The sequence below is a fragment of the Schistocerca nitens genome, chromosome 10 (genome assembly GCF_023898315.1).
Source record: "Schistocerca nitens isolate TAMUIC-IGC-003100 chromosome 10, iqSchNite1.1, whole genome shotgun sequence".
NCBI classification, from domain to species: domain Eukaryota; kingdom Metazoa; phylum Arthropoda; class Insecta; order Orthoptera; family Acrididae; genus Schistocerca; species Schistocerca nitens.
In genome coordinates this window covers 139,785,173-139,812,449 of record NC_064623.1, presented here as the reverse complement: position 1 = coordinate 139,812,449, position 27,277 = coordinate 139,785,173, and the positions used below count along the sequence as shown (strand labels likewise).

Below are 27,277 nucleotides of genomic sequence, written 5' to 3'. Positions count from 1 at the left end.
CTTTACATGGTAAAGTGCAAATTAAAATGAAAATGCAAGGTGGATTAACTCCAATTAGTCCTATAGAAAACAGTATTGGTCATCCAACGGTACTCACTTCTGAAATGGAAGATGCTTTGGTCCAGAGAGCTTTATTTCTAGAACAGCAAGGACTGGGTTTTTCGCCACTCCAGTTAAGAAAATCTGCATTTCGGTTAGATGAGAAAAATAATTTGAAACATCCATGGAACGTAGAAAGCAAGGTTGCTGAAATCTATTGGTTTAGAGCATTTGTTAAGACACACACACACCTTAGCCTGAGAAAACCGATGGTCTTTCGCGAGCCAGAGCTGAATGCTTAAATAAAGCAGAAGTAAATATTTTCAGAATTTAGAAGAAATCTTAACGGAATATGATTTGTTTGATAAACCAGAGTGTGTTTGAAGAGTTTATTTCAATGGTGGTACAAGTCCATTACCTCCACTTTTCTGCCTATAATGCTTCTGAAATTAATGATCCAAACAAACAGAAAGAAAGGTTCATTTCTAGCAAGAAGCCTTATGCTTGAATATTTCTGGTATCCCAACTGCAGATATTTCAGCGCTCATTTAACTTTAGGACTCTGTATCTCAAAATGAGCAAAAATGGACTTGTACCACTATTGAAATAAGCCCTTCATTTATAATATGGATGAATTCGGTTTTCTTCTTAACAACAGACCCACAAAAATAGTAAGTCGTAAGGCAAGCCAGAAGTTGTGGTGTCACCGCCAGACACCACACTTGCAAGGTGGTAGCCTTTAAATCGGCGTGTCGCCACTGTCAGTGATAGCAGACCGAGCGCCACCACACGGCAGGTCTAGAGAGACGTACTGGCACTCGCCCCAGTTGCACAGCAGACTTTGCTAGCGAAGCCACACTGACAAATACGCTCTCATTTGCCGCGACGATAGCATAGCCTTCAGCTAAGTCATTGGCTACGACCTAGCAAGGCGCCATTACCAGTGTATATAAAAATGGAGATTATATCTGTACAAGAGCGATGTTCTACAAATGTGGATTAAAGTTAAGTATTCCAGAAGCTACGTACTTTTCTTTATAGCATTCATTACGTATCCTGTTTCAGACCTCACGCCAGCCTGCGTGAGTTTAAGCGCGTGCCTTTCGGCTTCCTCTCATTGTGTCTAGGACGTCTTGTCTAGACACAACAGAAGTTGTTTCACAAAAACGTGGGAAGAGGACAAAACCTGACTGTGCACGCATGAATGCAAGTGGTACATATTTACCACCAACAGTATTTTTTAAAGGAGTGAGGAAACGCCCTGAATTTCAAGATGGCTTACCTCCTGGATACATTACCGAGATGAATGAATCGGGATACTTTAATGAAGAGTTGTACATGGTCTGGCGTCGACACTTCAAGAAATACAAAGCAGTGCGTAGCCCTATTACAGTTCTTATTATTGACAACCATGGCAACCATGCCAGCTTAGATGCTATAGAATACTGTCGGGAAAATGGGATAGAACTTTTGGGATTGCCTCCGCACAGTACACATGTACCGCAACCATTAGATAGAGATTTCTTTAACTCGCTAATGGCTCAGTGTCACAGCAATGCAAGTGACAGGATTCATCGCAATCCCAATAAAAGCATCACAAAACAACGATTCTGTACTACTTTCTGTGATGCCTGGAGCAAAACTGCGTCCGTTCGGTGCGCAGTCAAAGGGTTCCGATGTACAGAAATAATGCCCTTTGGCACCTTCAACGTTATTCGAGGTTCATGCTCTTTCCGCCTCCACCAGCCAAGCTACTAACAGCATTATGGGAGAAGAACCCTTATCTTCAAAAGATGTAACTGAAGAACACGGCAAATCCGTAACAACAAGGCCCAGTACCATTTCTCAGCACGATGCTGTCTAGGACATTTTGCCAAGTGCAGAGAAAAAGGTATCGTCTCGGAGGAGGAAAACACAGACATGAGCTAGACACACTTCAGATGAAAACCTGGAAAATCTCCGCAGCGAGAGAAAACATTTTCAACAGGGCACAAGGAAAGCAATGAACAAATGCATCTAAAACTATAAGCAGAAATGTACGTCTGTGAGTAATGATGAAAGAAGTGTACCAAGCTTCCAATCTCCAGCAAACAACAAGAATTAATTGTGGGTTTAGTTTATTGAATTATTATAGTGCAGAAGCAGTAGCTAAGGGTGACTGGATTCACTGCCAGAGCTGCAATGTTTTGTACCACGAAGTATGCGCTGGTGTCCTATGGAAATAGTGCTTTTTATGTGGAAAATGCCAGTGATCAAAATTTTACCTAGTGTGGTACATTTTCGATCGATTTTTCACAATTCTGTAACCGTTTTTTGTGTTTATACCAACATTTGTAATTGCCTAATATTTGTGTTACATATTCATTAAACATCCAAGAACAAGTGCCATAGCCGGAGTAGCCGAGCGGTTCTAGGCGCTACAGTCTGGAACCGCGCGACCGCTACGGTCGCAGGTTCGAATCCTGCCTTGGGCATGGATGTGTGTGATGTCCTTAGGTCAGTTAGGTTTAAGTAGTTCTAAGTTCTAGGGGACTGATGACCTCAGAAGTTAAGTCCCATAGTGCTCAGAGACATTTGAACCATTTTTGAACAAGTGCCATAGTTAAAATTATTTCTGTTCTCACTGTATTTCCAGTTACAATAACATTTGTCCGAAACGATCGCAATTGTACCACCTTACCCTTTAAGAACAGTCCTTCGTAAATCTTTTCCATTAGATTACTCAGATATGACGTAAAAAAATGTCCAAATGTCTGTGAAATCTTATGGGACTTAAGTGCTAAGGTCATCAGCCCCTAAGTTTACACACTACTTAACCGAAATTATCCTAAGGACAAACACACACCCATGCCCGAGGGAGGACTCGAACCTCCGCCGGGAAGAGCCGCACAGTCCGTGACTGCAGCGCCTGAGACCGCTCGGCTAATCCCGCGCGTCTGCCATAAAAAAAAAAAAATTACATTGCTATTCTAACTAAAGTTCAGTCTTGATCACAACACGTATGTCTCTATAACATAGGTGACCGGTTTCGGTTATATTTATATAACCATCTTCAGACCCATGGCTTCCTTGGAGGATGGTAGGCGGAGCTCTCCTCAGCTGCTAATAACTTACATTGTATTTAGTTATGTCAGACCAAAGTTTGTGGTGGCACCTTTTAATAAGAAATGTTCAGCAAACAAAATTGGACTTCCTCTGGTGTCCCACGTTGGGGTGTTGCAGAAGTTGATAACTCTAAGTAGAAGATCACTTAGAGAATCGGAACACATGACAATAGTTGCTCCAGCGCACCATCACACCGACCACTCTACTCAGCAGATGGATTTTAGATCTGCTGTATCGTACAGAAACGTATCTGGTTTGCAGCTTTCGCGAACACGATGGGGGAATATTGCAGCACAGAGTAACCTGCTCTGTGGGAAGAAGCAGAAAGCAGGAGTTGTGCGGGACGAGTGGGGGGGGGGGGGGATAGGAAGGGGGGACGGATTCGGGCTGCCCGCAGGTGGACCGCGCCGCGAAGACAACTCTGCCCGGCAGGGGGAGCCGGGGTGGGGGCGGGCGGTGGAAATTGGAAAGCATCGCCCCAGAGGCAGCGGGGGCGGACCGCCGGAGGAAAGGGCCCGTGTTTTCCAACATGGCCGCTGACCGCTGGCAGGCAGGGCGCCGTTTTAAATAGCGGAGGGGGCGACGGTGGCGGCGGCGGCGGGCGGGGGCCGGGGGCGCTATGATTTATGGCGCCTCTCCGTCTCGCCCCCGCCGCCACGGAGGCGGCCGGCGGCCGGCGGCCGGGGGCTGCGCTGCCGCCCACCCCGGCGTGCAGAGCCGCAGCCCTGCAGGGCCGAGGGCTCGCGTCTACAGAGCAGCTTCTTCAGCAGTGCTGCTTTTTGGTTTTTAACTTGGTCACTTTTTATGATACAATAATAACTGGTTTCGGCCTTCAAAGGCCATCTTCAGATGATATGGGAAGCATCTGATGAACCAGTGTTCATGTGTTATCAACGCATGAGCACTTTTTCTTCAAATGGCGTCCATTGCATCTGAAGTCTGAACCGTAAATTTACTTTCAAAACATTTCTTAAGATTATATTAGAACAAATAAGCCCTCGGTCACAAATATTACGGCAAAATTGACCAGGTTTCGGCGCTACTATGAGCGTCGTCTTCAGAATTAAACTAACTCTTCTAAGACATATTAGGTATATAATACATTTACAAAATTAAAGTTTATACTGACTGGAAAAAGATGCAGTACTTACAAGTCACATTTAAAAAAAATCGAAGCCGTAAAGGTGACGTCATTAATAGTTGTCTTGTTGCAAACCTTGTGCACTCAAATACGAGCAGCCCTTAGCGGCTCGCCATCGTATTTACAACTCATAGTAGCGTCGAAACCTAATATTTCTGACCGAGGGCTTATTTGTTCTAATATAATTCTGACACGGTCACTGAACCTTAGCAGGTATGTTCAAAGTTTCACATTTCTTAAAAATTTACTTTATTTACTAGCGATTCATCAAGAACATTAACACATTTAATCACACTATGCGAGCGTGGAAGTAGTTGCCAAGGAGTAACTGATGAAATCAGAATGAAATTGCTTTTAACAAGTGGGAATTTTATTCCTAAAAGCCTTTAAAGAAACGGATTTAAAATTATAAGCAGAAAGCACCCTCTAAATATCAAGTTACAATTTATTCAGAGGCAGAAAGAACCAAATTTTTCAGTTATGAGCTTTCGGGTTGAGAACCTTGTCGCTCCCTTTTGACACGGCCGTAGTCACGACCGCTCACAACAGCCTCTGAAAGATTGCACAGGTGCAAATCTGCAACAAACCAGATTACCTTAAAGTTTTAGCAATTCAAACAAGCACATAAACTATGCACACCGTAGGAAGGATGGAAATGGTACAAAACACTAAAATTAAAAGATTAACTTGCCACTGAAGGTGCAACTTGATTTTAACTTCTAAGAAAAGTCTTACAGTGGAGGGGTGGTAACTTTATATACTAAAATGACCATTTAAATAAAAGCCCATGAAATGCAATCTTACATAAAATTATACAAGTTTGGTAAAACATTCTCTACAGTACACATATACCGCCTCTCAAGATCATAGGCAAGATAAAAGATATTTCAGGAAGTAGGCCGTTAGACTTCAAGCAATAAGTTCGTTAACGCACCGAATCCGACAAACATGACATAGGCAGGTACTAACGTACCGCACATTGATAGGGAGATTAGCGAACAACCCCAACCGCAGGTTGCTCTAACCCAATTCATAAATAACCACCTTCCGCGGGTGGACAGACGGAGAAGAATGGTGGGACGACCCCAAAACAATGCGGCTGGTGACATCGCCAAGAAAACAAGTAGAATTTGACAAGTAAATGAAATAACATATCACCAATCACTTAACTTCTAATAAACTGCGATTTCTGGCGAAGACCTGGCGCAGCACCCCCAAATCGCTCTCCCGAACCGTCCGCTGCCAGCCGCTTCAACGGGCGCAGGAAGGCGCGCCGATCTCCCGTCTGACGGTGTCGCAGCTCGCCCCGGCCAGACTGATGTCGTGGGTTGACTCCTGTTGCTCTCGTGTCGACCGCGAAGCCACTACGCCTCGCTATACGGCGCGGCCTACTGGACTCACGTGGCGACCTCACATGCGCCGAAGCTCAAGACGGACAAGTCGTCTTGTGTCTCACAAGGGGAGGCCGCCAATTGTGAAATTCAGATTCGATTCATACTGTGCATAATAAAAGCTCATGGCCAGAGGTGTAATGTGGCAAAGCACCAAGATGCACTTCTCAGCCGTTGTCGAGAAAATCGACAGTTAAAAGAAACCGTTGCCGTGAAATACTCTCTACGACTAACTGTTTTCTACAGCGTCGTGGCGCAGCGGTAGGTGCTCGGGTTCGTAATCCGAAGGTCGCCTGATCGAATCTCGCGCCATGCAACTTTTTTTTAATTACTTGTTTTTTTTGTAATTCAAATGTATACACACACACACACACACACACACACACACACACACATATATATATATATATATATATATATATATATATATATATATATATATATATAGGGTGTTTCAAAAATGACCGGTATATTTGAAACGACAATAAAAACTAAACGAGCAGCGATAGAAATACACCGTTTGTTGCAATATGCTTGGGACAACAGTACATTTTCAGGCAGACAAACTTTCGAAATTACAGTAGTTACAATTTTCAACAACAGATGGCGCTGCAAGTGATGTGAAAGATATAGAAGACAACGCAGACTGTGGGTGCGCCATTCTGTACGTCGTCTTTCTGCTGTAAGCGTGTGCTGTTCACAACGTGCAAGTGTGCTGTGGACAACATGGTTTATTCCTTAGAACAGAGGATTTTTCTGGTGTTGGAATTCCACCGCCTAGAACACAGTGTTGTTGCAACAAGACGAAGTTTTCAACGGAGGTTTAATGTAACCAAAGGACCGAAAAGCGATACAAAAAGGATCTGTTTGAAAAATTTCAACGGACTGGGAACGTGACGGATGAACGTGTTGGAAAGGTAGGGCGACCGCGTACGGCAACCACAGAGGGCAACGCGCAGCTAGTGCAGCAGGTGATCCAACAGCGGCCTCGGGTTTCCGTTCCCCGTGTTGCAGCTGCGGTCCAAATGACGCCAACGTCCACGTATCGTCTCATGCGCCAGAGTTTACACCTCTATCCATACAAAATTCAAACGCGGCAACCCCTTAGCGCCGCTACCATTGCTGCACGAGAGACATTCGCTAACGATATAGTGCACAGGATTGATGACGGCGATATGCATGTGGGCAGCATTTGGTTTACTGACGAAGCTTATTTTTACCTGGACGGCTTCGTCAATAAACAGAACTGGCGCATATGGGGAACAGAAAAGCCCCATGTTGCAGTCCCATCGTCCCTGCATCCTCAAAAAGTACTGGTCTGGGCCGCCATTTCTTCCAAAGGAATCATTGGCCCATTTTTCAGATCCGAAACGATTACTGCATCACGCTATCTGGACATTCTTCGTGAATTTGTGGCGGTACAAACTGCCTTAGACGACTCTGCGAACACCTCGTGGTTTATGCAAGATGGTGCCCGGCCACATCGCACGGCCGACGTCTTTAATTTCCTGAATGAATATTTCGATGATTGTGTGATTGCTTTGGGCTATCCGAAACATACAGGAGGCGGCGTGGATTGGCCTCCCTATTCGCCAGACATGAACCCCTGTGACTTCTTTCTGTGGGGACACTTGAAAGACCAGGTGTACTGCCAGAATCTAGAAACAATTGAACAGCTGAAGCAGTACATCTCATCTGCATGTGAAGCCATTCCGTCAGACACGTTGTCAAAGCTTTCGGGTAATTTCCTTCAGAGACTACGCCATATTATTGCTACGCATGGTGGATATGTGGAAAATATCGTACTATAGAGTTTCCCAGACCGCAGCGCCATCTGTTGTTGAAAATTGTAACTACTGTAATTTCGAACGTTTGTCTGCCTGAAAATGTACTGTTGTCCCAAGCATATTGCAACAAACGGTGTATTTCTATCGCTGCTCGTTTAGTTTTTATTGCCGTTTCAAATATACCGGTCATTTTTGGTCATTTTTGAAACACCCTATATATATATATATATATATATATATATATATATATATATATATATATATATATACTTGAAATAAATCCAATCCATCGTTCACCACCAATTGTCTTCTCCGATTTTTGCCGATATGATACGATACGCGTGGTATGCATCAAACCTGACGAACGATAGAACAATTTTTCAGAATGTCAATCAGGTGTGTTTCGCAACAGATAATTTAAAAAACAATCGTTCTTGTAAAAACGCCTCGTTTATCAGATGTGCTCGATGTCGTGCTGTTTTCTGCTTTCCATGTTTCTATGATAACTATCACTCTGGTTCGTGCGATACTCCAGCTACTTCTGGTCACTAATTGTTAATTATGTGCGAGTGTATACCGAACTTTTCAATAAATTGTATCCACTTGAATATTATTTGTGATATTGTGTTATATTTCAAGTTTTATTTTTCCATGACAAACGACTTTCAACTTATTATATGCATAATTGTTGCAACTGATTGCCGGGAATTATATATTTGAATTACAAAAAGACAAATAATAAAAAAAGTTGCATGGCGCGGGATTCGATCAGTCGACCTTCGGATTACGAACCCGAGCACTTACCGCTGCGCCACGACGCTGTAGAAAACTAGTAGTCGTAGTGAGTATTTCACCGCAACGGTTTCTTTTAACTGTCGATTTTCTCGACAACGGCTGTGAAGTGCATCTTGGTGCTTTGCCACATTACACCTCTGGCCATGAACTTTTATTATGCGCAGTATGAATCGAATCTGAATTTCACAATTGGCGGCCTCCCCTTGTCATTGCGCGACCGACCAACCGATCGATCCAACCGCCAAAGACCATTGCCTGAGCAAACTCGAGCAGACTCGCAGCCTAACGCGCAGACTCTACATCTACATCTACATCTACATTCATACTCCGCAAGCCACCCAACGGTGTGTGGCGGAGGGCACTTTACGTGCCACTGTCATTACCTCCCTTTCCTGTTCCAGTCGCGTATGGTTCGCGGGAAGAACGACTGTCTGAAAGCCTCCGTGCGCGCTCTAATCTCTCTAATTTTACATTCGTGATCTCCTCGGGAGGTATAAGTAGGGGGAAGCAATATACTCGATACCTCATCCAGAAACGCACCCTCTCGAAACCTGGCGAGCAAGCTACACCGCGATGCAGAGCGCCTCTCTTGCAGAGTCTGCCACTTGAGTTTATTAAACATCTCCGTAACGCTATCACGGTTACCAAATAACCCTGTGACGAAACGCGCCGCTCTTCTTTGGATCTTCTCTATCCTCCGTCAACCCGATCTGGTACGGATCCCACACTGATGAGCAATACTCAAGTATAGGTCGAACGAGTGTTTTGTAAGCCACCTCCTTTGTTGCTGGACTATATTTTCTAAGCACTCTCCCAATGAATCTCAACCTGGTACCCGCCTTACCAACAATTAATTTTATATGATCATTCCACTTCAAATCGTTCCGTACGCATACTCCCAGATATTTTACAGAAGTAACTGCTACCAGTGTTTGTTCCGCTATCATATAATCATACAATAAAGGATCCTTCTTTCTATGTATTCGCAATACATTACATTTGTCCATGTTGAGGGACAGTTGCCACTCCCTGCACCAAGTGCCTATCCGCTGCAGATCTTCATGCATTTCGCTACAATTTTCTAATGCTGCAACTTCTCTGTATACTACAGCATCATCCGCGAAAAGCCGCATGGAACTTCCGACACTATCTACTAGGTCATTTATATATATTGTGAAAAGCAATGGTCCCATAACACTCCCCTGTGGCACGCCAGAGGTTACCTTAACGTCTGTAGACGTCTCTCCATTGATAACAACATGCTGTGTTCTGTTTGCTAAAAAATCTTCAATCCAGCCACACAGCTGGTCTGATATTCCGTAGGCTCTTACTTTGTTTATCAGGCGACAGTGCGGAACTGTATCGAACGCCTTCCGGAAGTCAAGAAAAATAGCATCTACCTGGGAGCCTGTATCTAATATTTTCTGGGTCTCATGAACAAATAACGCGAGTTGGGTGTCACACGATCGCTGTTTCCGGAACCCATATTGATTCCTACATAGTAGATTCTGGGTTTCCAAAAACGACATGATACTCGAGCAAAAAACATGTTCTAAAATTCTACAACAGATCGACGTCAGAGATATAGGTCTATAGTTTTGCGCATCTGCTCGACGACCCTTCTTGAAGACTGGTACTACCTGTGCTCTTTTCCAATCATTTGGAACCCTCCGTTCCTCTAGAGACTTGCGGTACACGGCTGTTAGAAGGGGGGCAAGTTCTTTCGCGTACTCTGTGTAGAATCGAATTGGTATCCCGTCAGGTCCAGTGGACTTTCCTCTGTTGAGTGATTCCAGTTGCTTTTCTATTCCTTGGACACTTATTTCGATGTCAGCCATTTTTTCGTTTGTGCGGGGATTTAGAGAAAGAACTGCAGTGCGGTCTTCCTCTGTGAAACAGCTTTGGAAAAGGTGTTTAGTATTTCAGCTTTACGCGTGTCATCCTCTGTTTCAATGCCATCATCATCCCGGAGTGTCTGGATATGCTGTTTCGAGCCACTTACTGATTTAACGTAAGACCAGAACTTCCTAGGATTTTCTGTCAAGTCTGTACATAAAATTTTACTTTCGAATTCACTGAACGCTTCTCGCATAGCCCTCCTTACGCTAACTTTGACATCGCTTAGCTTCTGTTTGTCTGAGAGGTTTTGGCTGCGTTTAAACTTGGAGTGAAGCTCTCTTTGCTTTCGCAGTAGTTTCCTAACTTTGTTGTTGTACCACGGTGGGTTTTTCCCGTCCCTCACAGTTTTACTCGGCACGTACCTGTCTAAAACGCATTTTACGATTGCCTTGAACTTTTCCATAAACACTCAACATTGTCAGTGTCGGAACAGAAATTTTCGTTTTGATCTGTTAGGTGGTCTGAAATCTGCCTTCTATTACTCTTGCTAAACAGATAAACCTTCCTCCCTTTTTTTATATTCCTATTAACTTCCATATTCAGGGATGCTACAACGGCCTTATGATCACTGATTCCCTGTTCTGCACTTACAGAGTCGAAAAGTTCTGGTCTGTTTGTTATCAGTAGGTCCAAGATGTTACCTCCACGACTCAGATGCAGGAACTAAGCCCCGACCGGGCGACCACTCGCTTAGTTCTCTTAATGGCGAAGTGGAAAGACTCATTTTGCCGGCTTTAAAGGTTGATCCAAATGACAGACATACTAGCACTCCGAACGACCGACAGACACTAACTGCCTAACGAATGCGGACGAGAGTCAGACTAGCAAGCTGGGGACGAGAGACTGACCCAGACTGACCGACTGGCGAGCTCATAGCGCCCCTTAAATGGACGTGAACAGGCTACCTTTCCCCTTTCCCACCAGAGGGAGACACCAAAGCTGCGATTGCCACAGCGGCGCCACCGCCAGAAACCGAGGGCGGCTGCTCCACACTACGCGCTGCGGCGCGCTCTTCAAGACAGCAACTTTTACCACGGCTCAAAGTCGACTTTTGAAGCCGAAACGAGCTACCAACGCATAAAGGTATGTTCATCAGATCCCGCCTATAGCCTCTGAAGGTTGCCTTTGAATGCCGAAACCGGTTACAATTGAATCATGAAAAAGTGATTGGCTCAGAAACAGTACCTTATAACAAGCCAGTCACCGTCCCCACAAACGAACTGTCGTTCCTTCCAGTGTTATGTCGAGGTATATTTGATCAAAAGTAAGTGGACATCCGTAATATGTGTAAAGAGGAATTCGTCGCTAGTGTGATACGAGATAGCGAGTATTGTAGGTAGAAGAGAAGTAACACATTAGGAGAGTTATGAAAAGCATTGGCAAACTACGATTACGGCTACAAAACGGTTATACACTTTATCAGGAACGCTTGAAAATTTGTTCCGGAACGGGACTTGAACCCAGATTTACCACTTCTTTCGAGCAGTCGTGTTACTACCTAGGCTATACGAGAACGCTTCCAGGGCTGATCAAAAGATCTGTAATGTAAGTAATGAAGAACTGATGGCAAGAAGTCACAAGAGACGGACCAAAAGCACAAAGGGAGGTGGCGATTATTGTCAGCAGAGAAGCAGTATCATCTCAGTAGAGTTACGAAATTTATCTGCACATTACGAACACGAATAAGAAACTGCTATACAGTTTACAAGGAACATATGAAATTTTATGACAGATTAGAACTCGAACCCACATTTGCCACCTGTCACAAGCAGGTGCCTTCACTAGTTCAGCTATCCGAGCAGGCTTCCAGGACAGACTAAACACCCGCACTGTATGTAAAAAGAAACTGATCGCTGGAAGTCGTGCGAGGTTTATAGGGCGCTATAAAAGGAGCAGCAGAGAAGCAATGACACCTCCGAACAGTTACGAAATAATGCGCTGACAACCAAAAGGACCTGAACCACACTGTCGCTGATTTTGAGATTTTAGCGTACGTGAATGCTCATGACATCTGTTGACCCTCTGGTAAACATGCTTTATCTGTACTTGTAGCTCACACTGTACGTGTGAACATTGAAGCTGTATGACAGATTTCTCGGTGTTCATTTCCGTATGGGTCCAAAATACATGGCATAACCTTATTGCTCTGCACTGCTCACTTGTTACGTAGGGTACAGAACATAATACAGTATCTACTTCATTTATGTGGTAGTAATACCTCATAATCGGAGTTGTATCGGCAGTTGTATCTGAATCTGTCACAGAATGTATTTAATGAATATGATGACAACAATGACTATGGAGTGTTGGAATAGGTCACAACTGTGTGTGTGTGTCTGTGTGTGTGTGTGTGTGAGTGTGTGTGTGTGTGTGTGTGTTGCGCTTAGTATCTGTTCTTTATGTGCTGATTTAGTTTCACATTAATTACAACCTTTGCAACTGTGAAAAGACACTATTGTCACTAGCGTATACATATAAATTTTGTAAATTAACTAATAATTAATATAATCTTGAATATGAATTAATATTTGATAGCTTAAAATGGCTACATTAGTTTTTCGTAGGAAGTATAGCACGCTCAGTCTTGGTTGAAGAACAATTCAGACCGATGAGATTGAAAGTTTCTAACTTTGATTTCCACAAACATGTAATTTCGCGATACTTTGTTTCTGTGCTTTGGGCGCTTGTGTTTTTCACTGCCACATTCGCAAATTGTGAACACCTACACAAAAGAGCTGTGCAGTCTACCAGGAACACACGGAAAATCGCCTCTAGTCGTGAGCGGTCGCCTTAACCACTTCGGCTGTCCGATCATGCTTCCACATCCGGCTCAGACCTCCACTCGCCACAGTCTCTACATCCCATACACAGTGCTCGCAAAATTTGTGATTCCCGTACAGGAAGAGACTTATTCACTGTACTCGTCACGCCTTCGCTTTGGCATGAAATACAGTACATTAGTGCAGTGTGTGTATTGTTCGATGCCCCGATCCTTCGGACACCCATACACGTCTGAAGGAACAGCATCGACTTATACAGACACCGCATTAATATACCTCAGGAGCGCCCAGTGGACTAGTCGATGGATAGGAGATGAGTAACAGGGACATTCAAACGCTGCAGAACCTTCCATGTTCGTGATGTGAGTCTGAAGTCGCAAAGCGAAGGAACAACCGCAGCTAAACCGAGACAAGGTAAACCTCATGTACTGACAGACAGCGACCGTCAAGTACTGCGAAGGGGGGTTGTAAAAAATCTCATGAGATAAGTGACTTCCGAAGTGCCACCGACAGCCCAGTTAGCACTATGACTGAGCGTAGAGTATGTTAAGTAACACAGTGTTCGACAGTACACACAGAAAGTAAAAGAAGCTGCCGTAGTTCTTTCGTAGCCCAATAGAGGGAATCTTTATCCTTCATGAAATGTCCGTAAAGCATTAGTTTACTTCGAATCTTTCATTTAGGTACACAAGAGATGCAGCTTGCGCGTTCTGTTTCGGAGCTGTGTTTGTGTGTAACCACCTCAAAGGTCCAATAATGGGTCACACCGCGGCGTCTAAATACACTACTGGCCATTAAAATTGCTACACCAAGAAGAAATGCATATGATAAACAGGTATTCATTGCACAAATATATTATACTAGAACTGACATATGATTACATTTTCACGCAATTTGGGTGCATAGATCCTGAGAAATCAGTACCCAGAATAACCACCTCTGGCCGTAATAACGGCCTTGATACGCCCGGCCATTGAGTCAAAAAGAGCTTGGGTGGCGTGTACAGGTACAGCTGCACATGCAGCTTCAACACGATACCACAGTTCATCAAGAGTAGTGACTGGCGTTTTGTGACGAGCCAGTTGCTCGGCCACCATTGACCAGACGTTTTCAGTTGGTGAGAGATCTGGAGAATGTACTGGCCGGGGCAGCAGTCGAACATTTTCTGTATCCAGAAAGGGCCGTCCAGGACCTGCAACATGCGGTCGTGCATTATCCTGCTGAAATGTAGGGTTTCGCAGGGATCGAGTGAAGGGTAGAGCCACGGGTCGTAACAAATCTGAAATGTAACGTCCACTGTTCAAAGTGCCGTCAAGAGGTGACCGAGACGTGTAACCAATGGCAGCCCATACCATCACACCGGGTAATACGCCAGTATGACGATGACGAATACACGCTTCCAATTTGCATTCACCGCGATGTCGCCAAACACTGATGCGACCGTCATGATGCTGTAAACAGAATCCGAAAAAATTACGTTTTGCCATTCGTGCACCCTGATTCGCCGTTGAGTGCACCATAGCAGGCGCTCCTGTCTGTGGTGCAGCGTCAAGGGTAACCGCAGCCACGATCTCCGAGCTGATAGTCTATGCTGCTGCAAACGTCGTCGAACTGTTCGTGCAGATGGTTGTTGTCTTGCAAACGACCCCATCTGTTGATTCAGGGATCGAGACGTGGCTCCACGATCCGTTACAGCCATGCGGATAAGATGCCTGTCATCTCGACTGCATCGTGATATGAGGCCGTTGGGATCCTGAACGGCGTTCCGTATTACCCTCCTGAACCGACCGATTCCATATTCTGCTAACAGTCATTAGATCTGGACCAACGCGAGGAGCAATGTCGCGATACGATAAACCGCAATCTCGATAGGCTACAATCCGGCTTTTATCAAAGTCGGAAACGTGATAGTACGCATTTCTCCTCCTTACACGAGGCATCACAACAACGTTTCACCAGGCAACGCCGGTCAACTACTGTTTGTTTATGAGAAATCGGTTGGAAACTTTCCTCATGTCAGCACGTTGTAGGTGTCGCCACCGGCGACACCCTTGTGTGAATGCTCTGAAAAGCTAATCATTTTCATATCACAGCATCTTCTTCCTGTCGGTTAAATTTTGCGTCAGTAGCACATCATCTTCGTGGCGTAGCAATTTTAATGGCCAGTAGTGTATGTGGAGAAAACAAAGTCATTTGAACGCAAGTCGTTAACACGCTGTACATTGGTTAAAAAGGTGGACGACTTTCACAGTGCTGTCCACTCGTGACTCTTCTTGTGTATCTCAGTCAAGGATTCAAAGTAAACTGATGTTTAATGGACTTTGCGAGAAGGATGATGGTTCCCTGTATTGGGCCATTAATGAACTGAGACCATATCTTTTGCCAAGTGTGTATAATGTCTACCACGCACTTACTTAACAGACTATAGGTAGTTAGAATGAATAGGAGCATCTCTCAAATGCCACACATTTCAGTAATCGCCGGCCACTGTGGCCGAGCGGTTCTAGGCTCTTCAGTCTGGAACCGCGCGACCGCTAGGGAACTGATGACCTCAAGTGTTCAGTTCCATAGTGCTCAGAGCCATTTGAACCATTTTTTGTAATCAGTTTTAGGTGACGCTTGAGATGGTGTAAAAGCGACCCGCTGGACAGTGAATGACTACGAACGGGTGATTTGTAGCGACGAATCACGCTGTAGCATGTGGCATTCCGATTCGTTTGGGATTGTCGAATGATTGGAGAGCGGTACCTGCCGTCATTTGTAGTGCCGACCTGTAAAGTACGGAATGTTGCGGTATGTATGTGTTTAAGGTGTTTTCGTGGTTTCGGTGTGGCTTGTTCAGGGCTCTTAAGAAAACGCTAAATCGAAGGATACGAACACATCAGTTACTGTATACAGTAGAGAAAAAAATTTGGAGACGATGATTATTTTTGTCAGCATGACCATGAGCCCTGTCATAAAACAATATCTATGAGGTAGTGGTTTATGAACAATTATGATAGACGCGGACGGGTATCCAACCCGGTGCCACGCGACCAAATATCCAAAGGAAGAACTGGGCCGATTTTTGCTCATTTGCACATAGTTGATATGCAAGTTGTAACACAGACTTCACTTAACTTTAAGCTAGCCTTGACAGTACAAGCTAGAACAATTTATGAGTTTCTTAAAAACAGTGGTAACTACCTATCCAGATAATTTTTTTAACACACGACCTCAAGGACTAATATAAAAAACAAACTAAGACGGAAATACAACCAATTCCCGAGCCAAAAAACGCCAGAAGGGCTAATTTTAAGGAACAGCAAACTACAACCAATGTCGCCTCAAGGGCTGATTTAAAGAAATTGCTACTACCACAACCAATAACGCCTGAAGTGCTGATTCCAACAACAAATAGCAAACTGCAAGCACTACCCCCGAAGAGCTGATTTTAAAAGAAAGGCACCTACAACCAATGATGCCCGAAGGGCTTATTAAAGAAATGCAGTTAAAGACTCGATAATTAACTAGTACGTCAAAAGTTAATTTTAAAACAGGCCTCAAGTGATATCTTAAACACACACTATTTGAGAACAAAGTAATTGAATGAATAATTAACAAGACACTTTAAACAGAAGTAAAAGATTTAACAAGGGAATCACAATAACAGGTAGGCTTTAAAATTTGCTCAGATGATAATTACAATCGGCAATAAAATAACTCAAGACTTGGTTCTCGACTCTAAATTAGTGCCAGCTGCTTCACATTTCGCTCATACATGACTTGGCCGGTACACTACAGCCGACTCGCAAACTACCAGTTTAGCGTTGGAGTGTCGAGCAATCTACAACAGACTAAAACATTCAGTTACCAGCTGGTACTGACAGTTAAATAGAATAATAACAGAAATGGGAACCTAAACTGAATTAATTCTCGTATCTCCATATTTAAATTGGATGATGGTGGGACATCAGCTGGTCTAATTGTTTTTTATTGAAAATGAAACTCCTCCAGCTGCATTCAAGATTTCATATTTATTTGGCTACTAGTTTCGACGTTGCGTCATTGTCATCTTCAGGCCCTTACACTTTGATGATAGCAATTGTGTGTGGTTGAGTACTAGAAGTCAATGATCCAGGATTCATGTGGAGCACGTATTGGTCTCACCGCGGACTTCTAGTACTCAGCCACACACTACTGATATCATCAGTGTATGGGCCTGTAGATGACGTTGACGCAACGTCGAAAGTAGTAGCCAAATAAATATGAAATATTAAATACAGCTGGAGGAGTTTCATTTTCAATAAAAAAATAAATAAACTGAATTATGTTGGCACCAAATAAATAAATTGACGCCACAAGGAAACATTTTGTTACTGAAATACAAGTTCGCGGCCTCAGCCGCCAATGAACACGTTCACTGCCAATGTAATTGGCCTTGCGTTGCCACGTAACTAATTATTTTCTTAATAGAATCTCAAACTGTATTGCTAAAATAATATAAAATTAATTTATTTTATAAGTAAATGATAAAATTTACTCATGTGAATGAAATTTTTTTTTCGCCGCACTAAGGTGTCAGTGGCATATCAGTCCGCATTCTGCAGCGGGTGGCCATGGACGCGCTAGTGCGTCGCGTTTTTTCTTCCTGAAAATGTGACAGTTTAGAGTACTACATTTTTATTTTATATTAAAAAATAAAACGAAACATCCTACTGACAAACGACATACTTCTTGAACAAAAAGTATAGTATAAACAGCATTCAAAAGCAAACACAAGATCTTGGAGAAACTTCCGGAATACAATGTATGTCAAAGCTCAGAAAAGATACAATCAAGAACTTTACCGATTACACTCAAACAAATAAAATAAATACAAACAATAGTACCTACACGTAACTGTCGAAAAATGAAAGAACAACGAAAGTGCTATCTACCTTAAGAGTTGGTGAATAAGACAACAATTCAAACGATACCCTGCTTTATTTGGGCAATTTGGGCACACATAAATCGTGTCTGTTCGTTGTCCTCGGCTGGCGCTAAATCTGCACTTTTTTTCTCGATGTTTTTGATTTTACAGTTCATTCTAGTTTTACCACGACATGTTGGGGATTTCTGACAGGCCGTTCTACCTGATTTTGTGGCAATAGTGCTCTTATAACACTGAGTCTGAATTCTTGGAAGGGCATTTTTGTGCCAGAATATTTATTGTGTAGGGCATGTGCGTTTGTCAGCATCATTTCCGTAACGAGGATAAAAGGTTTCTTGTACCAGCGTATAGTTCTTCGTTCCGAGAGGTAATATGATAACATCTGATCGTGCCGATCAACTCCCGACATAAATTTACAATGGCCAAGGGCTAAGATTTCTTCTCCTTTCTTTTGTTTTCAACCTCAACCATTTCATTTGTAAATGCATTAGAAATGTAGGAAACCTCCCTCTTATCACGCCACTTACCTATCATAACTCCTTCCACTAATCTGGCAACGGCTTCACCTTTTCGTAATTTTGCCTTGTGTATTTCCTTGGTTGTATCCTTCCTATTCGCCCTCAGAGTTCCCATCCAGTGAGTCTTCTTATCCAGGAGCAACTTAGCCAATGCGAAGCTGTTGTAGTAATTGTCCATGTACACGTCGTGACCAGCATTCAACTTTTCATCCAGTAAATGAAGAGCAATTTTTTGAGCATGACCTATTCCTCCTAAATCGTCCAGCATGCCAATGTATACCGCGAATTTTAGGACCATTCCAGTGGGTGTTGTCAAAATATATAGCTTTATGCCATATTTGTGCTTTTTACTTTTGATGTATTGGCAAAAAAGTAATCTTCCACGCCAAAGCTTCATTGATTCGTCCAGTGACAGTTCCCGTCCAGTGTAGTACACATGGCACATCCTTTCATTGAAAAATTTGATAACATAACGTATTTTATACAACCTGTCGAATGGTTTTGGTTCGCCCTGTTTTGGATTTTCAGAAAAATGCAGTGCACATAGTATTAGAAGAAAACGATTTCGTGAAATACAATCGGCAATTCCTTTCACATGAAATAAAGGGTCCATTTTCCAATAGTCCTGCAACTTCCTCATTTTTTTCGTCTCCCATGTGCAGGAAAACTCCCAAGAACACTTACAGTTCGCAAACCGTCACATCTTTCCAACAATTTATTCGTGATTGTTCTTTGGTTCCCGCAGAAAGAAATAATTCAGTTGCGTTTTGATTTGTTCCCTCTACAATTTTCAATAGAAATTCGTCCGTCAGCAAACGACGAAAATAATCTAAGGGATTGTTTCCCGTTGGTTGAATTAGCAGTCCCTCATTTTTTATAAACGGGCAATCGATCATTCCAACTGGCTCGCTTTCCCATGCAACACTTGTATCAGGTACGTTACCACTTGTTACCACTCCATCTGCCCTCCCCCTGTCGCTTGGATTCGCAGCCATTTCTACAGTATCACCGAAAGCAAACTCGGCTCCGTCAGAGTCTTCACTGGATTTCCACCCGTCCTCCCAACTGGCCAATTCCGTTTCCGAATCGCTTTCTTCTAATATTCGTATTAATTCCGTATCCGTTAGTTTTTTACGTTTATTGTGTCTCGTATTTTACGTTTCTTAGGTTCTGAAGGGCCCGGCGTGTCACGATTGTTTTCCAGTTTCAGCCCCACAACAGAGAAAAACTTAGGGAAAAAACGCTAACCGCACCCCGACTAAACCGTGCTGCCTCGCAACAGCTGAGTCTCTCGCCGCGCAGGCGCGCCCACGGCACGTGCACGCTGGTGCGCCGATGGCAGTGGACGTGTTAAACAGACACACGTGAGATACCGGCACGGCAGACGAATCACACACAGCAAACACTCTCTCCGTAAAGTTATTAAAAAAAAGAGCATAAAATATCTTAAAATATGGGGAGGGTCAGACTGAGCCGACAAAGCGATCAGATCAATAAGTACAGTCAGGCAATTCTAATAGCGTAACGACTAACAAGAACGGCTGGCGATAGCGGAAGAATCTTGAGGAGGTGGCACACATTTTCGTAGTGGTCTGCAGAAGCAAATACACTCCTGGAAATTGAAATAAGAACACCGTGAATTCATTGTCCCAGGAAGGGGAAACTTTATTGACACATTCCTGGGGTCAGATACATCACATGATCACACTGACAGAACCACAGGCACATAGACACAGGCAACAGAGCATGCACAATGTCGGCACTAGTACAGTGTATATCCACCTTTCGCAGCAATGCAGGCTGCTATTCTCCCATGGAGACGATCGTAGAGATGCTGGATGTAGTCCTGTGGAACGGCTTGCCATGCCATTTCCACCTGGCGCCTCAGTTGGACCAGCGTTCGTGCTGGACGTGCAGACCGCGTGAGACGACGCTTCATCCAGTCCCAAACATGCTCAATGGGGGACAGATCCGGAGATCTTGCTGGCCAGGGTAGTTGACTTACACCTTCTAGAGCACGTTGGGTGGCACGGGATACATGCGGACGTGCATTGTCCTGTTGGAACAGCAAGTTCCCTTGCCGGTCTAGGAATGTTAGAACGATGGGTTCGATGACGGTTTGGATGTACCGTGCACTATTCAGTGTCCCCTCGACGATCACCAGTGGTGTACGGCCAGTGTAGGAGATCGCTCCCCACACCATGATGCCGGGTGTTGGCCCTGTGTGCCTCGGTCGTATGCAGTCCTGATTGTGGCGCTCACCTGCACGGCGCCAAACACGCATACGACCATCATTGGCACCAAGGCAGAAGCGACTCTCATCGCTGAAGACGACACGTCTCCATTCGTCCCTCCATTCACGCCTGTCGCGACACCACTGGAGGCGGGCTGCACGATGTTGGGGCGTGAGCGGAAGACGGCCTAACGGTGTGCGGGACCGTAGCCCAGCTTCATGGAGACGGTTTCGAATGGTCCTCGCCGATACCCCAGGAGCAACAGTGTCCCTAATTTGCTGGGAAGTGGCGGTGCGGTCCCCTACGGCACTGCGTAGGATCCTACGGTCTTGGCGTGCATCCGTGCGTCGCTGCGGTCCGGTCCCAGGTCGACGGGCACGTGCACCTTCCGCCGACCACTGGCGACAACATCGATGTACTGTGGAGACCTCACGCCCCACGTGTTGAGCAATTAGGCGGTACGTCCACCCGGCCTCCCGCATGCCCACTATACGCCCTCGCTCAAAGTCCGTCAACTGCACATACGGTTCACGTCCACGCTGTCGCGGCATGCTACCAGTGTTAAAGACTGCGATGGAGCTCCGTATGCCACGGCAAACTGGCTGACACTGACGGCGGCGGTGCACAAATGCTGCGCAGCTAGCGCCATTCGACGGCCAACACCGCGGTTCCTGGTGTGTCCGCTGTGCCGTGCGTTTGATCATTGCTTGTACAGCCCTCTCGCAGTGTCCGGAGCAAGTATGGTGGGTCTGACACACCGGTGTCAATGTGTTCTTTTTTCCATTTCCAGGAGTGTAATAATTGCGCTCACCGTACCAGCAGGCTGCTCATTTCAATCCTCATCTAGCGAAACCGCAATGGATAGCATCTAACAAATCCCGCCTGTCCATCTCATGCAAACACCGAGGCTGTCGTTCCATAATTCCTTGCGGTATATGAAGAATGATGTCTGTTCTTTCGGACACGTCACCATCTTGATGTATTGTTAAGGCTTACCGGCCATTGACCTTTTTCTTCTGTGCGGATGCACACTCATTTCCCGAACTCTTACGGTACTCGGTCAGATTGTCTGCCGCGAGTAATGAATGTAGTGGGCAGGGGCTCTACGATAGTAGTGTGTGGGCACTAAGCTGGGAATGTGGGTCTCACGGGGAGCGTGCAAGGGATAAATCCCTGCAGTCGCACTATCCTCTGTGCCTTCGGTGGCTCAGACGGATAGAGGGTCTGCCATGTAAGCAGAAGATCCCGGGTTCGAGTCCCGGTCGGGGCACACATCTTCAACTGTCCCCGTTAATGTATATCAACGCCTGTCGGCAGCGTAGGGTCTTGATTTAATTATCATTCCTTGCGGGTTCCAAGTAGCACGTTGCACCGTGCCAACAGCCCGTACTAAACAATGTCGTGTGACTAGATATGAAATGATGATGATTAGAACAACACAACACCCAGTCCCTGAGCGGAGAAAATTCTCCGACCCAGTCGGGAATCGAACCCGGGCCCTTAGGATTGACATTCTGTCGCGCTGACCACTTTTTTTTAATCTCATTTTGTTTGCTTTTGTTCGTTGCATCTGCTCTGGCGGACGTCTTAAGACAACCGTTTAAGTTCGTGGTTGATCCTCTTTTTTTTTTTTTTTTTTTTTTTTTTTTTTTTTTTTTTTTGTTACAGAGGGCACGTAAACCTCTGACCGAACACGCTGAGCTACCATGCCGGCACCACTCAACTACCGGGGGCGGACACAGCCCGTACTGAAATCTCTACAAGCAGCGGCGTACGGCGTACCCGTTCCTCCCATTGGCAGCCAAGGCGCGACTCTCTACTGCACACCCCTCCACAGGCTGCCCCGCTGCGCTCATCAACCTCTCTGACGAAGAGCACTAGCCGTAAATAGGGAATATAAACTAGCCGGTCGCTAATGGCCATCACCCATCCGGCTCAAATTACATTCCTGAAATGTACTGGGCTGGCCAGTCTCGAACCCACTATAACGGAGCACCTACGGTATTCATCAATACTTCCGGGCTAAGTTGCCGTGGTCGATCTGTAAAACTTCTCCCTGACGTTTCGTTCTCGAGTCGTTGACTCACCTCCGAAGATGTTCTCCGTAGTTGAGAACGAAACGTCAGGGAGAAGAAGTTTTACAGATCGACCACGGCAACTTAGCCCGGAAGTGTTTATTGATGAAGACGCCGGCCGTGAAAGCCTACATGGAATGAACCTACGGTATTAGCCGCAACGTCGACTTCGCTTCAGATCCCAGTGAACACCAGTATCATCTCCGGCTCTTGAGAAGGAATGGGCTGACGTTCCTCCACAGACACTCAGATACCTCATGGAAAGCGTTGGGTTTAAATGGCTCTGAGCACTATGGGACTTAACAGCGAAGGTCTTCAGTCCCTTAGAACTTAGAACTACTTAAACCTAACTAACCTAAGGACATCACACACATACATGCCCGAGGCAGGATTCGAACCTGCGACCGCAGCGGTCGCGCGGTTCCAGACTGAAGCGCCTAGAACCGCTCGGCCATTCCGGCTGGCTCATGGAAAGTGTCCCCATCGAAACTTAATCCCTCATAAAGTCGAATAGTGGATGTGGTATCCACATATCATCCTTCATATAGTATACCTTGTGGTCATGGTTTTCTCCAGGGGATATATAACTCTATCAAACTGTCCACTCTTCTTACAAAAGCCAGCTCAATTGCAACAGCTAGATCCATTCCTAATCGGTTGCTTAAAAACAGTGTTTTGTTCCTCACAAACCCAACGTTGCTTCAAATGGAGCTTAACAGATACTTTTGACCACTACATAAAATTACTTTTAATTGCTCTACCAAAACTACTCTTCGATAGTTTTGGCACACTAGAGAAATGATGTGGTAAATGGTAGGATTCCGGTAGTATTGGTAACACTGGTGAAGAAAATATACGTAAACGAAGGAAACAGGGACCCGATGCCTTTCCTTCGTTTTATCTTCGTGTGTGTGTGCGTGCGCGTGTGTGTTTAGACATAATTAGTACCGCACGTCGTACAGTCCTAGTCCATTGTGTACGGGTATTTTGTATCCTTGCAAATATGGACGACATTTTTAAGTAACAGAAATTAATTGATCGCGTAACTACTGCACGTTTCTGTAACTAAAGATATTACTTTTGATGCGAGAAAAGATTACACGCACAAACATAAAAAATGCTCATGTAATTATTGTTGTTATTTTGTACTTAATAGAACGTGCTTCATCATGATCAAGGACAAGAGTTTCCTGTAATTATTGACAAGTGTGGACGCTATTTTTGAATAACAGAAACATGTTTTATATAAGCTCGACGAAGTGCTGAAACAGTGTTTGATTTTTTTGTTTTGCATTATTATTATTGTCATTATTATTATTATTATTTACATTTCATCTTCTCTTTAGAGGAAATGGCGTTTTCTATCGCTATACCATAAATTATTTATTTTTACAACATCCTCTTTTTCCACCATACAAATCCACAATTTACGAATAAAACTTGCATTAAAAATTGAAACTTTCTATTTTTGTGCAACTATCGTTTGTTTTTGATTAACTAACATAAATGTTCTGTAGGTTACTTACATATCCTCAGTCTGTTTCTAGGCGGTTTATTGCTTCCGGTTTCTAGGTGAATTTAGTAAAATACTGATAGCATACGCTAAAAAAGGGATCAAAATGAGGTAACGCCCAATGGGTGTGTAACACACCGAGCGTACAGATCTTAACTCACCAAGGCTACTAGCAGAACTATCGTAGTCTACGCTTACTTATGAAAGGCTACGGTAGACCACAGTAGTTTTGCAACTCTGCTCGTAATTTTTCCATCTCCTTCCATATCGATCTTTTCACTGTATGCAGTCTGAGATCTCTTCACGTGGTTATAGTTCTCGTACATGGATTATACAGCCGGCCGGCGCGGCCGAGCGGTTCTATGCGCTTCAGTCTGGAACCGCGCGACCGCTACGGTCGCAGGTTCGAATGCTGCCTCGGGCATGGATATGTGTGTGATGTCCTTAGGTTAGTTAGGTTTAAGTAGTTCTAAGTTCTAGAAGACTGATGACCTCAGATGTTGAGTCCCATGGTGCTCAGAGCCATTTGAACCATTTGTTGTTTGTTTTATTCTTTATTATACACTGAAGCGCCGAAGAAACTGGTATAGGCATGCGTATTCAACTACAAACTACAGATGTATGTAAACACGCAGACAACAGCGCTGTGGTGGCCAACGCCTATACAAGACAACAAGTGTCTGGCGCAGTTGTTAGATCGGTTACTGCTGCTACAATGGCAGGTTATCAAGTTTTAAGTGAGTTTTCCCGTACTACCATTTCACGAGTGTACCGTGTACCGTGAATATCAGGAATCCGGAAAAAACATCAAATCTCATCGCTGCGGCCGGAAGAAGATACTGCAAGAACAGGACCAACGTCGACTGAAGAGAATGGTTCAACGTGACAGAAGAGCAACCCTTCCGCAAATTCCTGCAGATTTCAATGTTGGGCCATCAACAAGTGTCAGCGTTCGAACCATTCAACGAGACATCATCGGTATGGGCTTTCAGAGCGGAAGGCCCGGTCAGTGACTCCACGGCACAAAGCTTTACGCCTCGCCTGGACTCGACTACACCGACAATGGACTGTTGATGACTGGGAATATGTTGCCAGGTCGGACGAGTCTCGTATCAAATTCTATCGAGCGGACGGACGTGCACAGGTATGGAGACAACCTTCTGAGTTCATGGACCCTGCGTGTCAGAGGGGGACTGTTCAAGCTGGTGGAGGCTCTGTAATGGCGTGCGGCGGGTGCAGCTGGAGTAACATGGGATCGCTGTAGATACGAACCCGGCAGGTGACACGTACGTAAGCATCCTATTTGATCACCTGCATCCATTCATGTCTATTGTGCATTCCGTCAGACAATTCCAGCAGGACAATGCGACGACCCACACATCCACAACTGCTACAGAGTGGATCCAGGAGCACTATTCTGAGTTGAACACTTCTGCTGGTCACCAGATATTAACATTACTGAGCATAGCTGAAATTCCCTGCAACGTGCTCTTCAGAAGAGATTTCCAGCCCGTCGTACTCTTACGGATTTATGGACTACCATTCAGGTTTCATGGTGACGGTTCCCTCCAGCAGTACTTCAGACGTAAGTCGAGTCAATGCCACGTCGTGTTCCGCGTGCACGCGAGGCCCTACACAGTATTAGGGAAGTGTACCAGTTTCTTTTGCGTTTCAGTGTAAATTTCCATTGTCTTCTACCAATTCCTGCTTAGCCACTTCGCATTTCTCGGCGAGTGGTTCTCTTCCACCAGCTTCATCTGCTGCTTCTTTATCGTACGGACACGAAAATTTCCGCTTTGAAAATCATTTTCTTGTTGTTGTTGTTGTGTTCTTCAGTCCTGAGACTGGTTTGACGCAGCTCTCCATGCTACTCTATCCTGTGCAAGCTTCTTCATCTCCCAGTACCTACTGCAACCTACATCCTTCTGAATCTGCTTAGTGTATTCATCTCTTGGTCTCCCTCTACGATTTTTACCATCCACGCTGCCCTCCAATGCTAAATTTGTGATCCCTTGATGCCTCAAAACATGTCCTACCAACCGATCCCTTCTTCTAGTCAAGTTGTGCCACAAACTTCTCCCCAATCCTATTCAATACCTCCTCATTAGTTACGTGATCTACCCACCTTATCTTCAGCATTCTTCTGTAGCACCACATTTCGAAAGCTTCTATTCTCTTCTTGTCCAAGCTGGTTATCGTCCATGTTTCACTTCCATACATGGCTACACTCCATACAAATAATTTCAGAAACGACTTCCTGACACTTAAATCTATACTCGATGTTAACAAATTTCTCTTCTTCAGAAACGCTTTCCTTGCCATTGCCAGTCTACATTTTATATCCTTTCTACTTCGACCATCATCAGTTATTTTACTCCCTAAATAGCAAAACTCCTTTACTACTTTAAGTGTCTCATTTCCTTATCTAATCCCCTCAGCATCACCCGATTTAATTTGACTACATTCCATTATCCTCGTTTTGCTTTTGTTGATGTTCATCTTATATCCTCCTTTCAAGACACTGTCCATTCCGTTCAACTGCTCTTCCAAGTCCTTTGCTGTCTCTGACAGAATTACAATGTCATCGGCGAACCTCAAAGTTTTTACTTCTTCTCTATGAATTTTAATACCTACTCCGAATTTTTCTTTTGTTTCCTTTACTGCTTGCTCAATATACAGATTGAATAACATCGGGGAGAGGCTACAACCCTGTCTCACTCCTTTCTCAACCACTGCTTCCCTTTCATGCCCCTCGACTCTTTTTTTTTTCTTTGTAACTGGAAATGATTAGCAGCATTTGCTGATCCTAGCAACACTTTCAAAAATGAAATTGTACATATCTGACGAAACACCAGAGGAAAAGTGCCTGACATCTTTAGGAGGGACACCTTGTTTATTACTCCCATCTTGCAGCTGTCCCTTCTTTGCTTCGTACTGTTGTCCAGTTGAGCTGTTTATGTTCGTATAACTACTCCACCGCCTCTTTTTTAAAGGTATGTTAAATTTACCTACAGGCGGCATCCCCTACTTACCACATAGGTCCCCTAGTTACATATACACTGAAGAGCCAAAGAAACTGGTACACTTA

General features: G+C 44.5%; 1 protein-coding gene across 1 annotated transcript in view; it reads right to left on the bottom strand.

Moving 5' to 3' along the window:
- Positions 1 to 21,444, bottom strand: part of LOC126209938 (atherin-like) — a 194,449-nt gene extending 173,005 nt beyond the window's left edge. Inside the window, exons 1-2 of the mRNA XM_049939055.1 lie at positions 21,413 to 21,444; positions 3,565 to 3,869 (exon numbers count right to left, since the gene is read on the bottom strand). Coding sequence (XP_049795012.1) covers positions 3,565 to 3,869; positions 21,413 to 21,444 — 337 coding nt within the window. The remainder of the gene's footprint in view (positions 1 to 3,564; positions 3,870 to 21,412) is intronic.
- Positions 21,445 to 27,277: the final 5,833 nt, after the last annotated feature.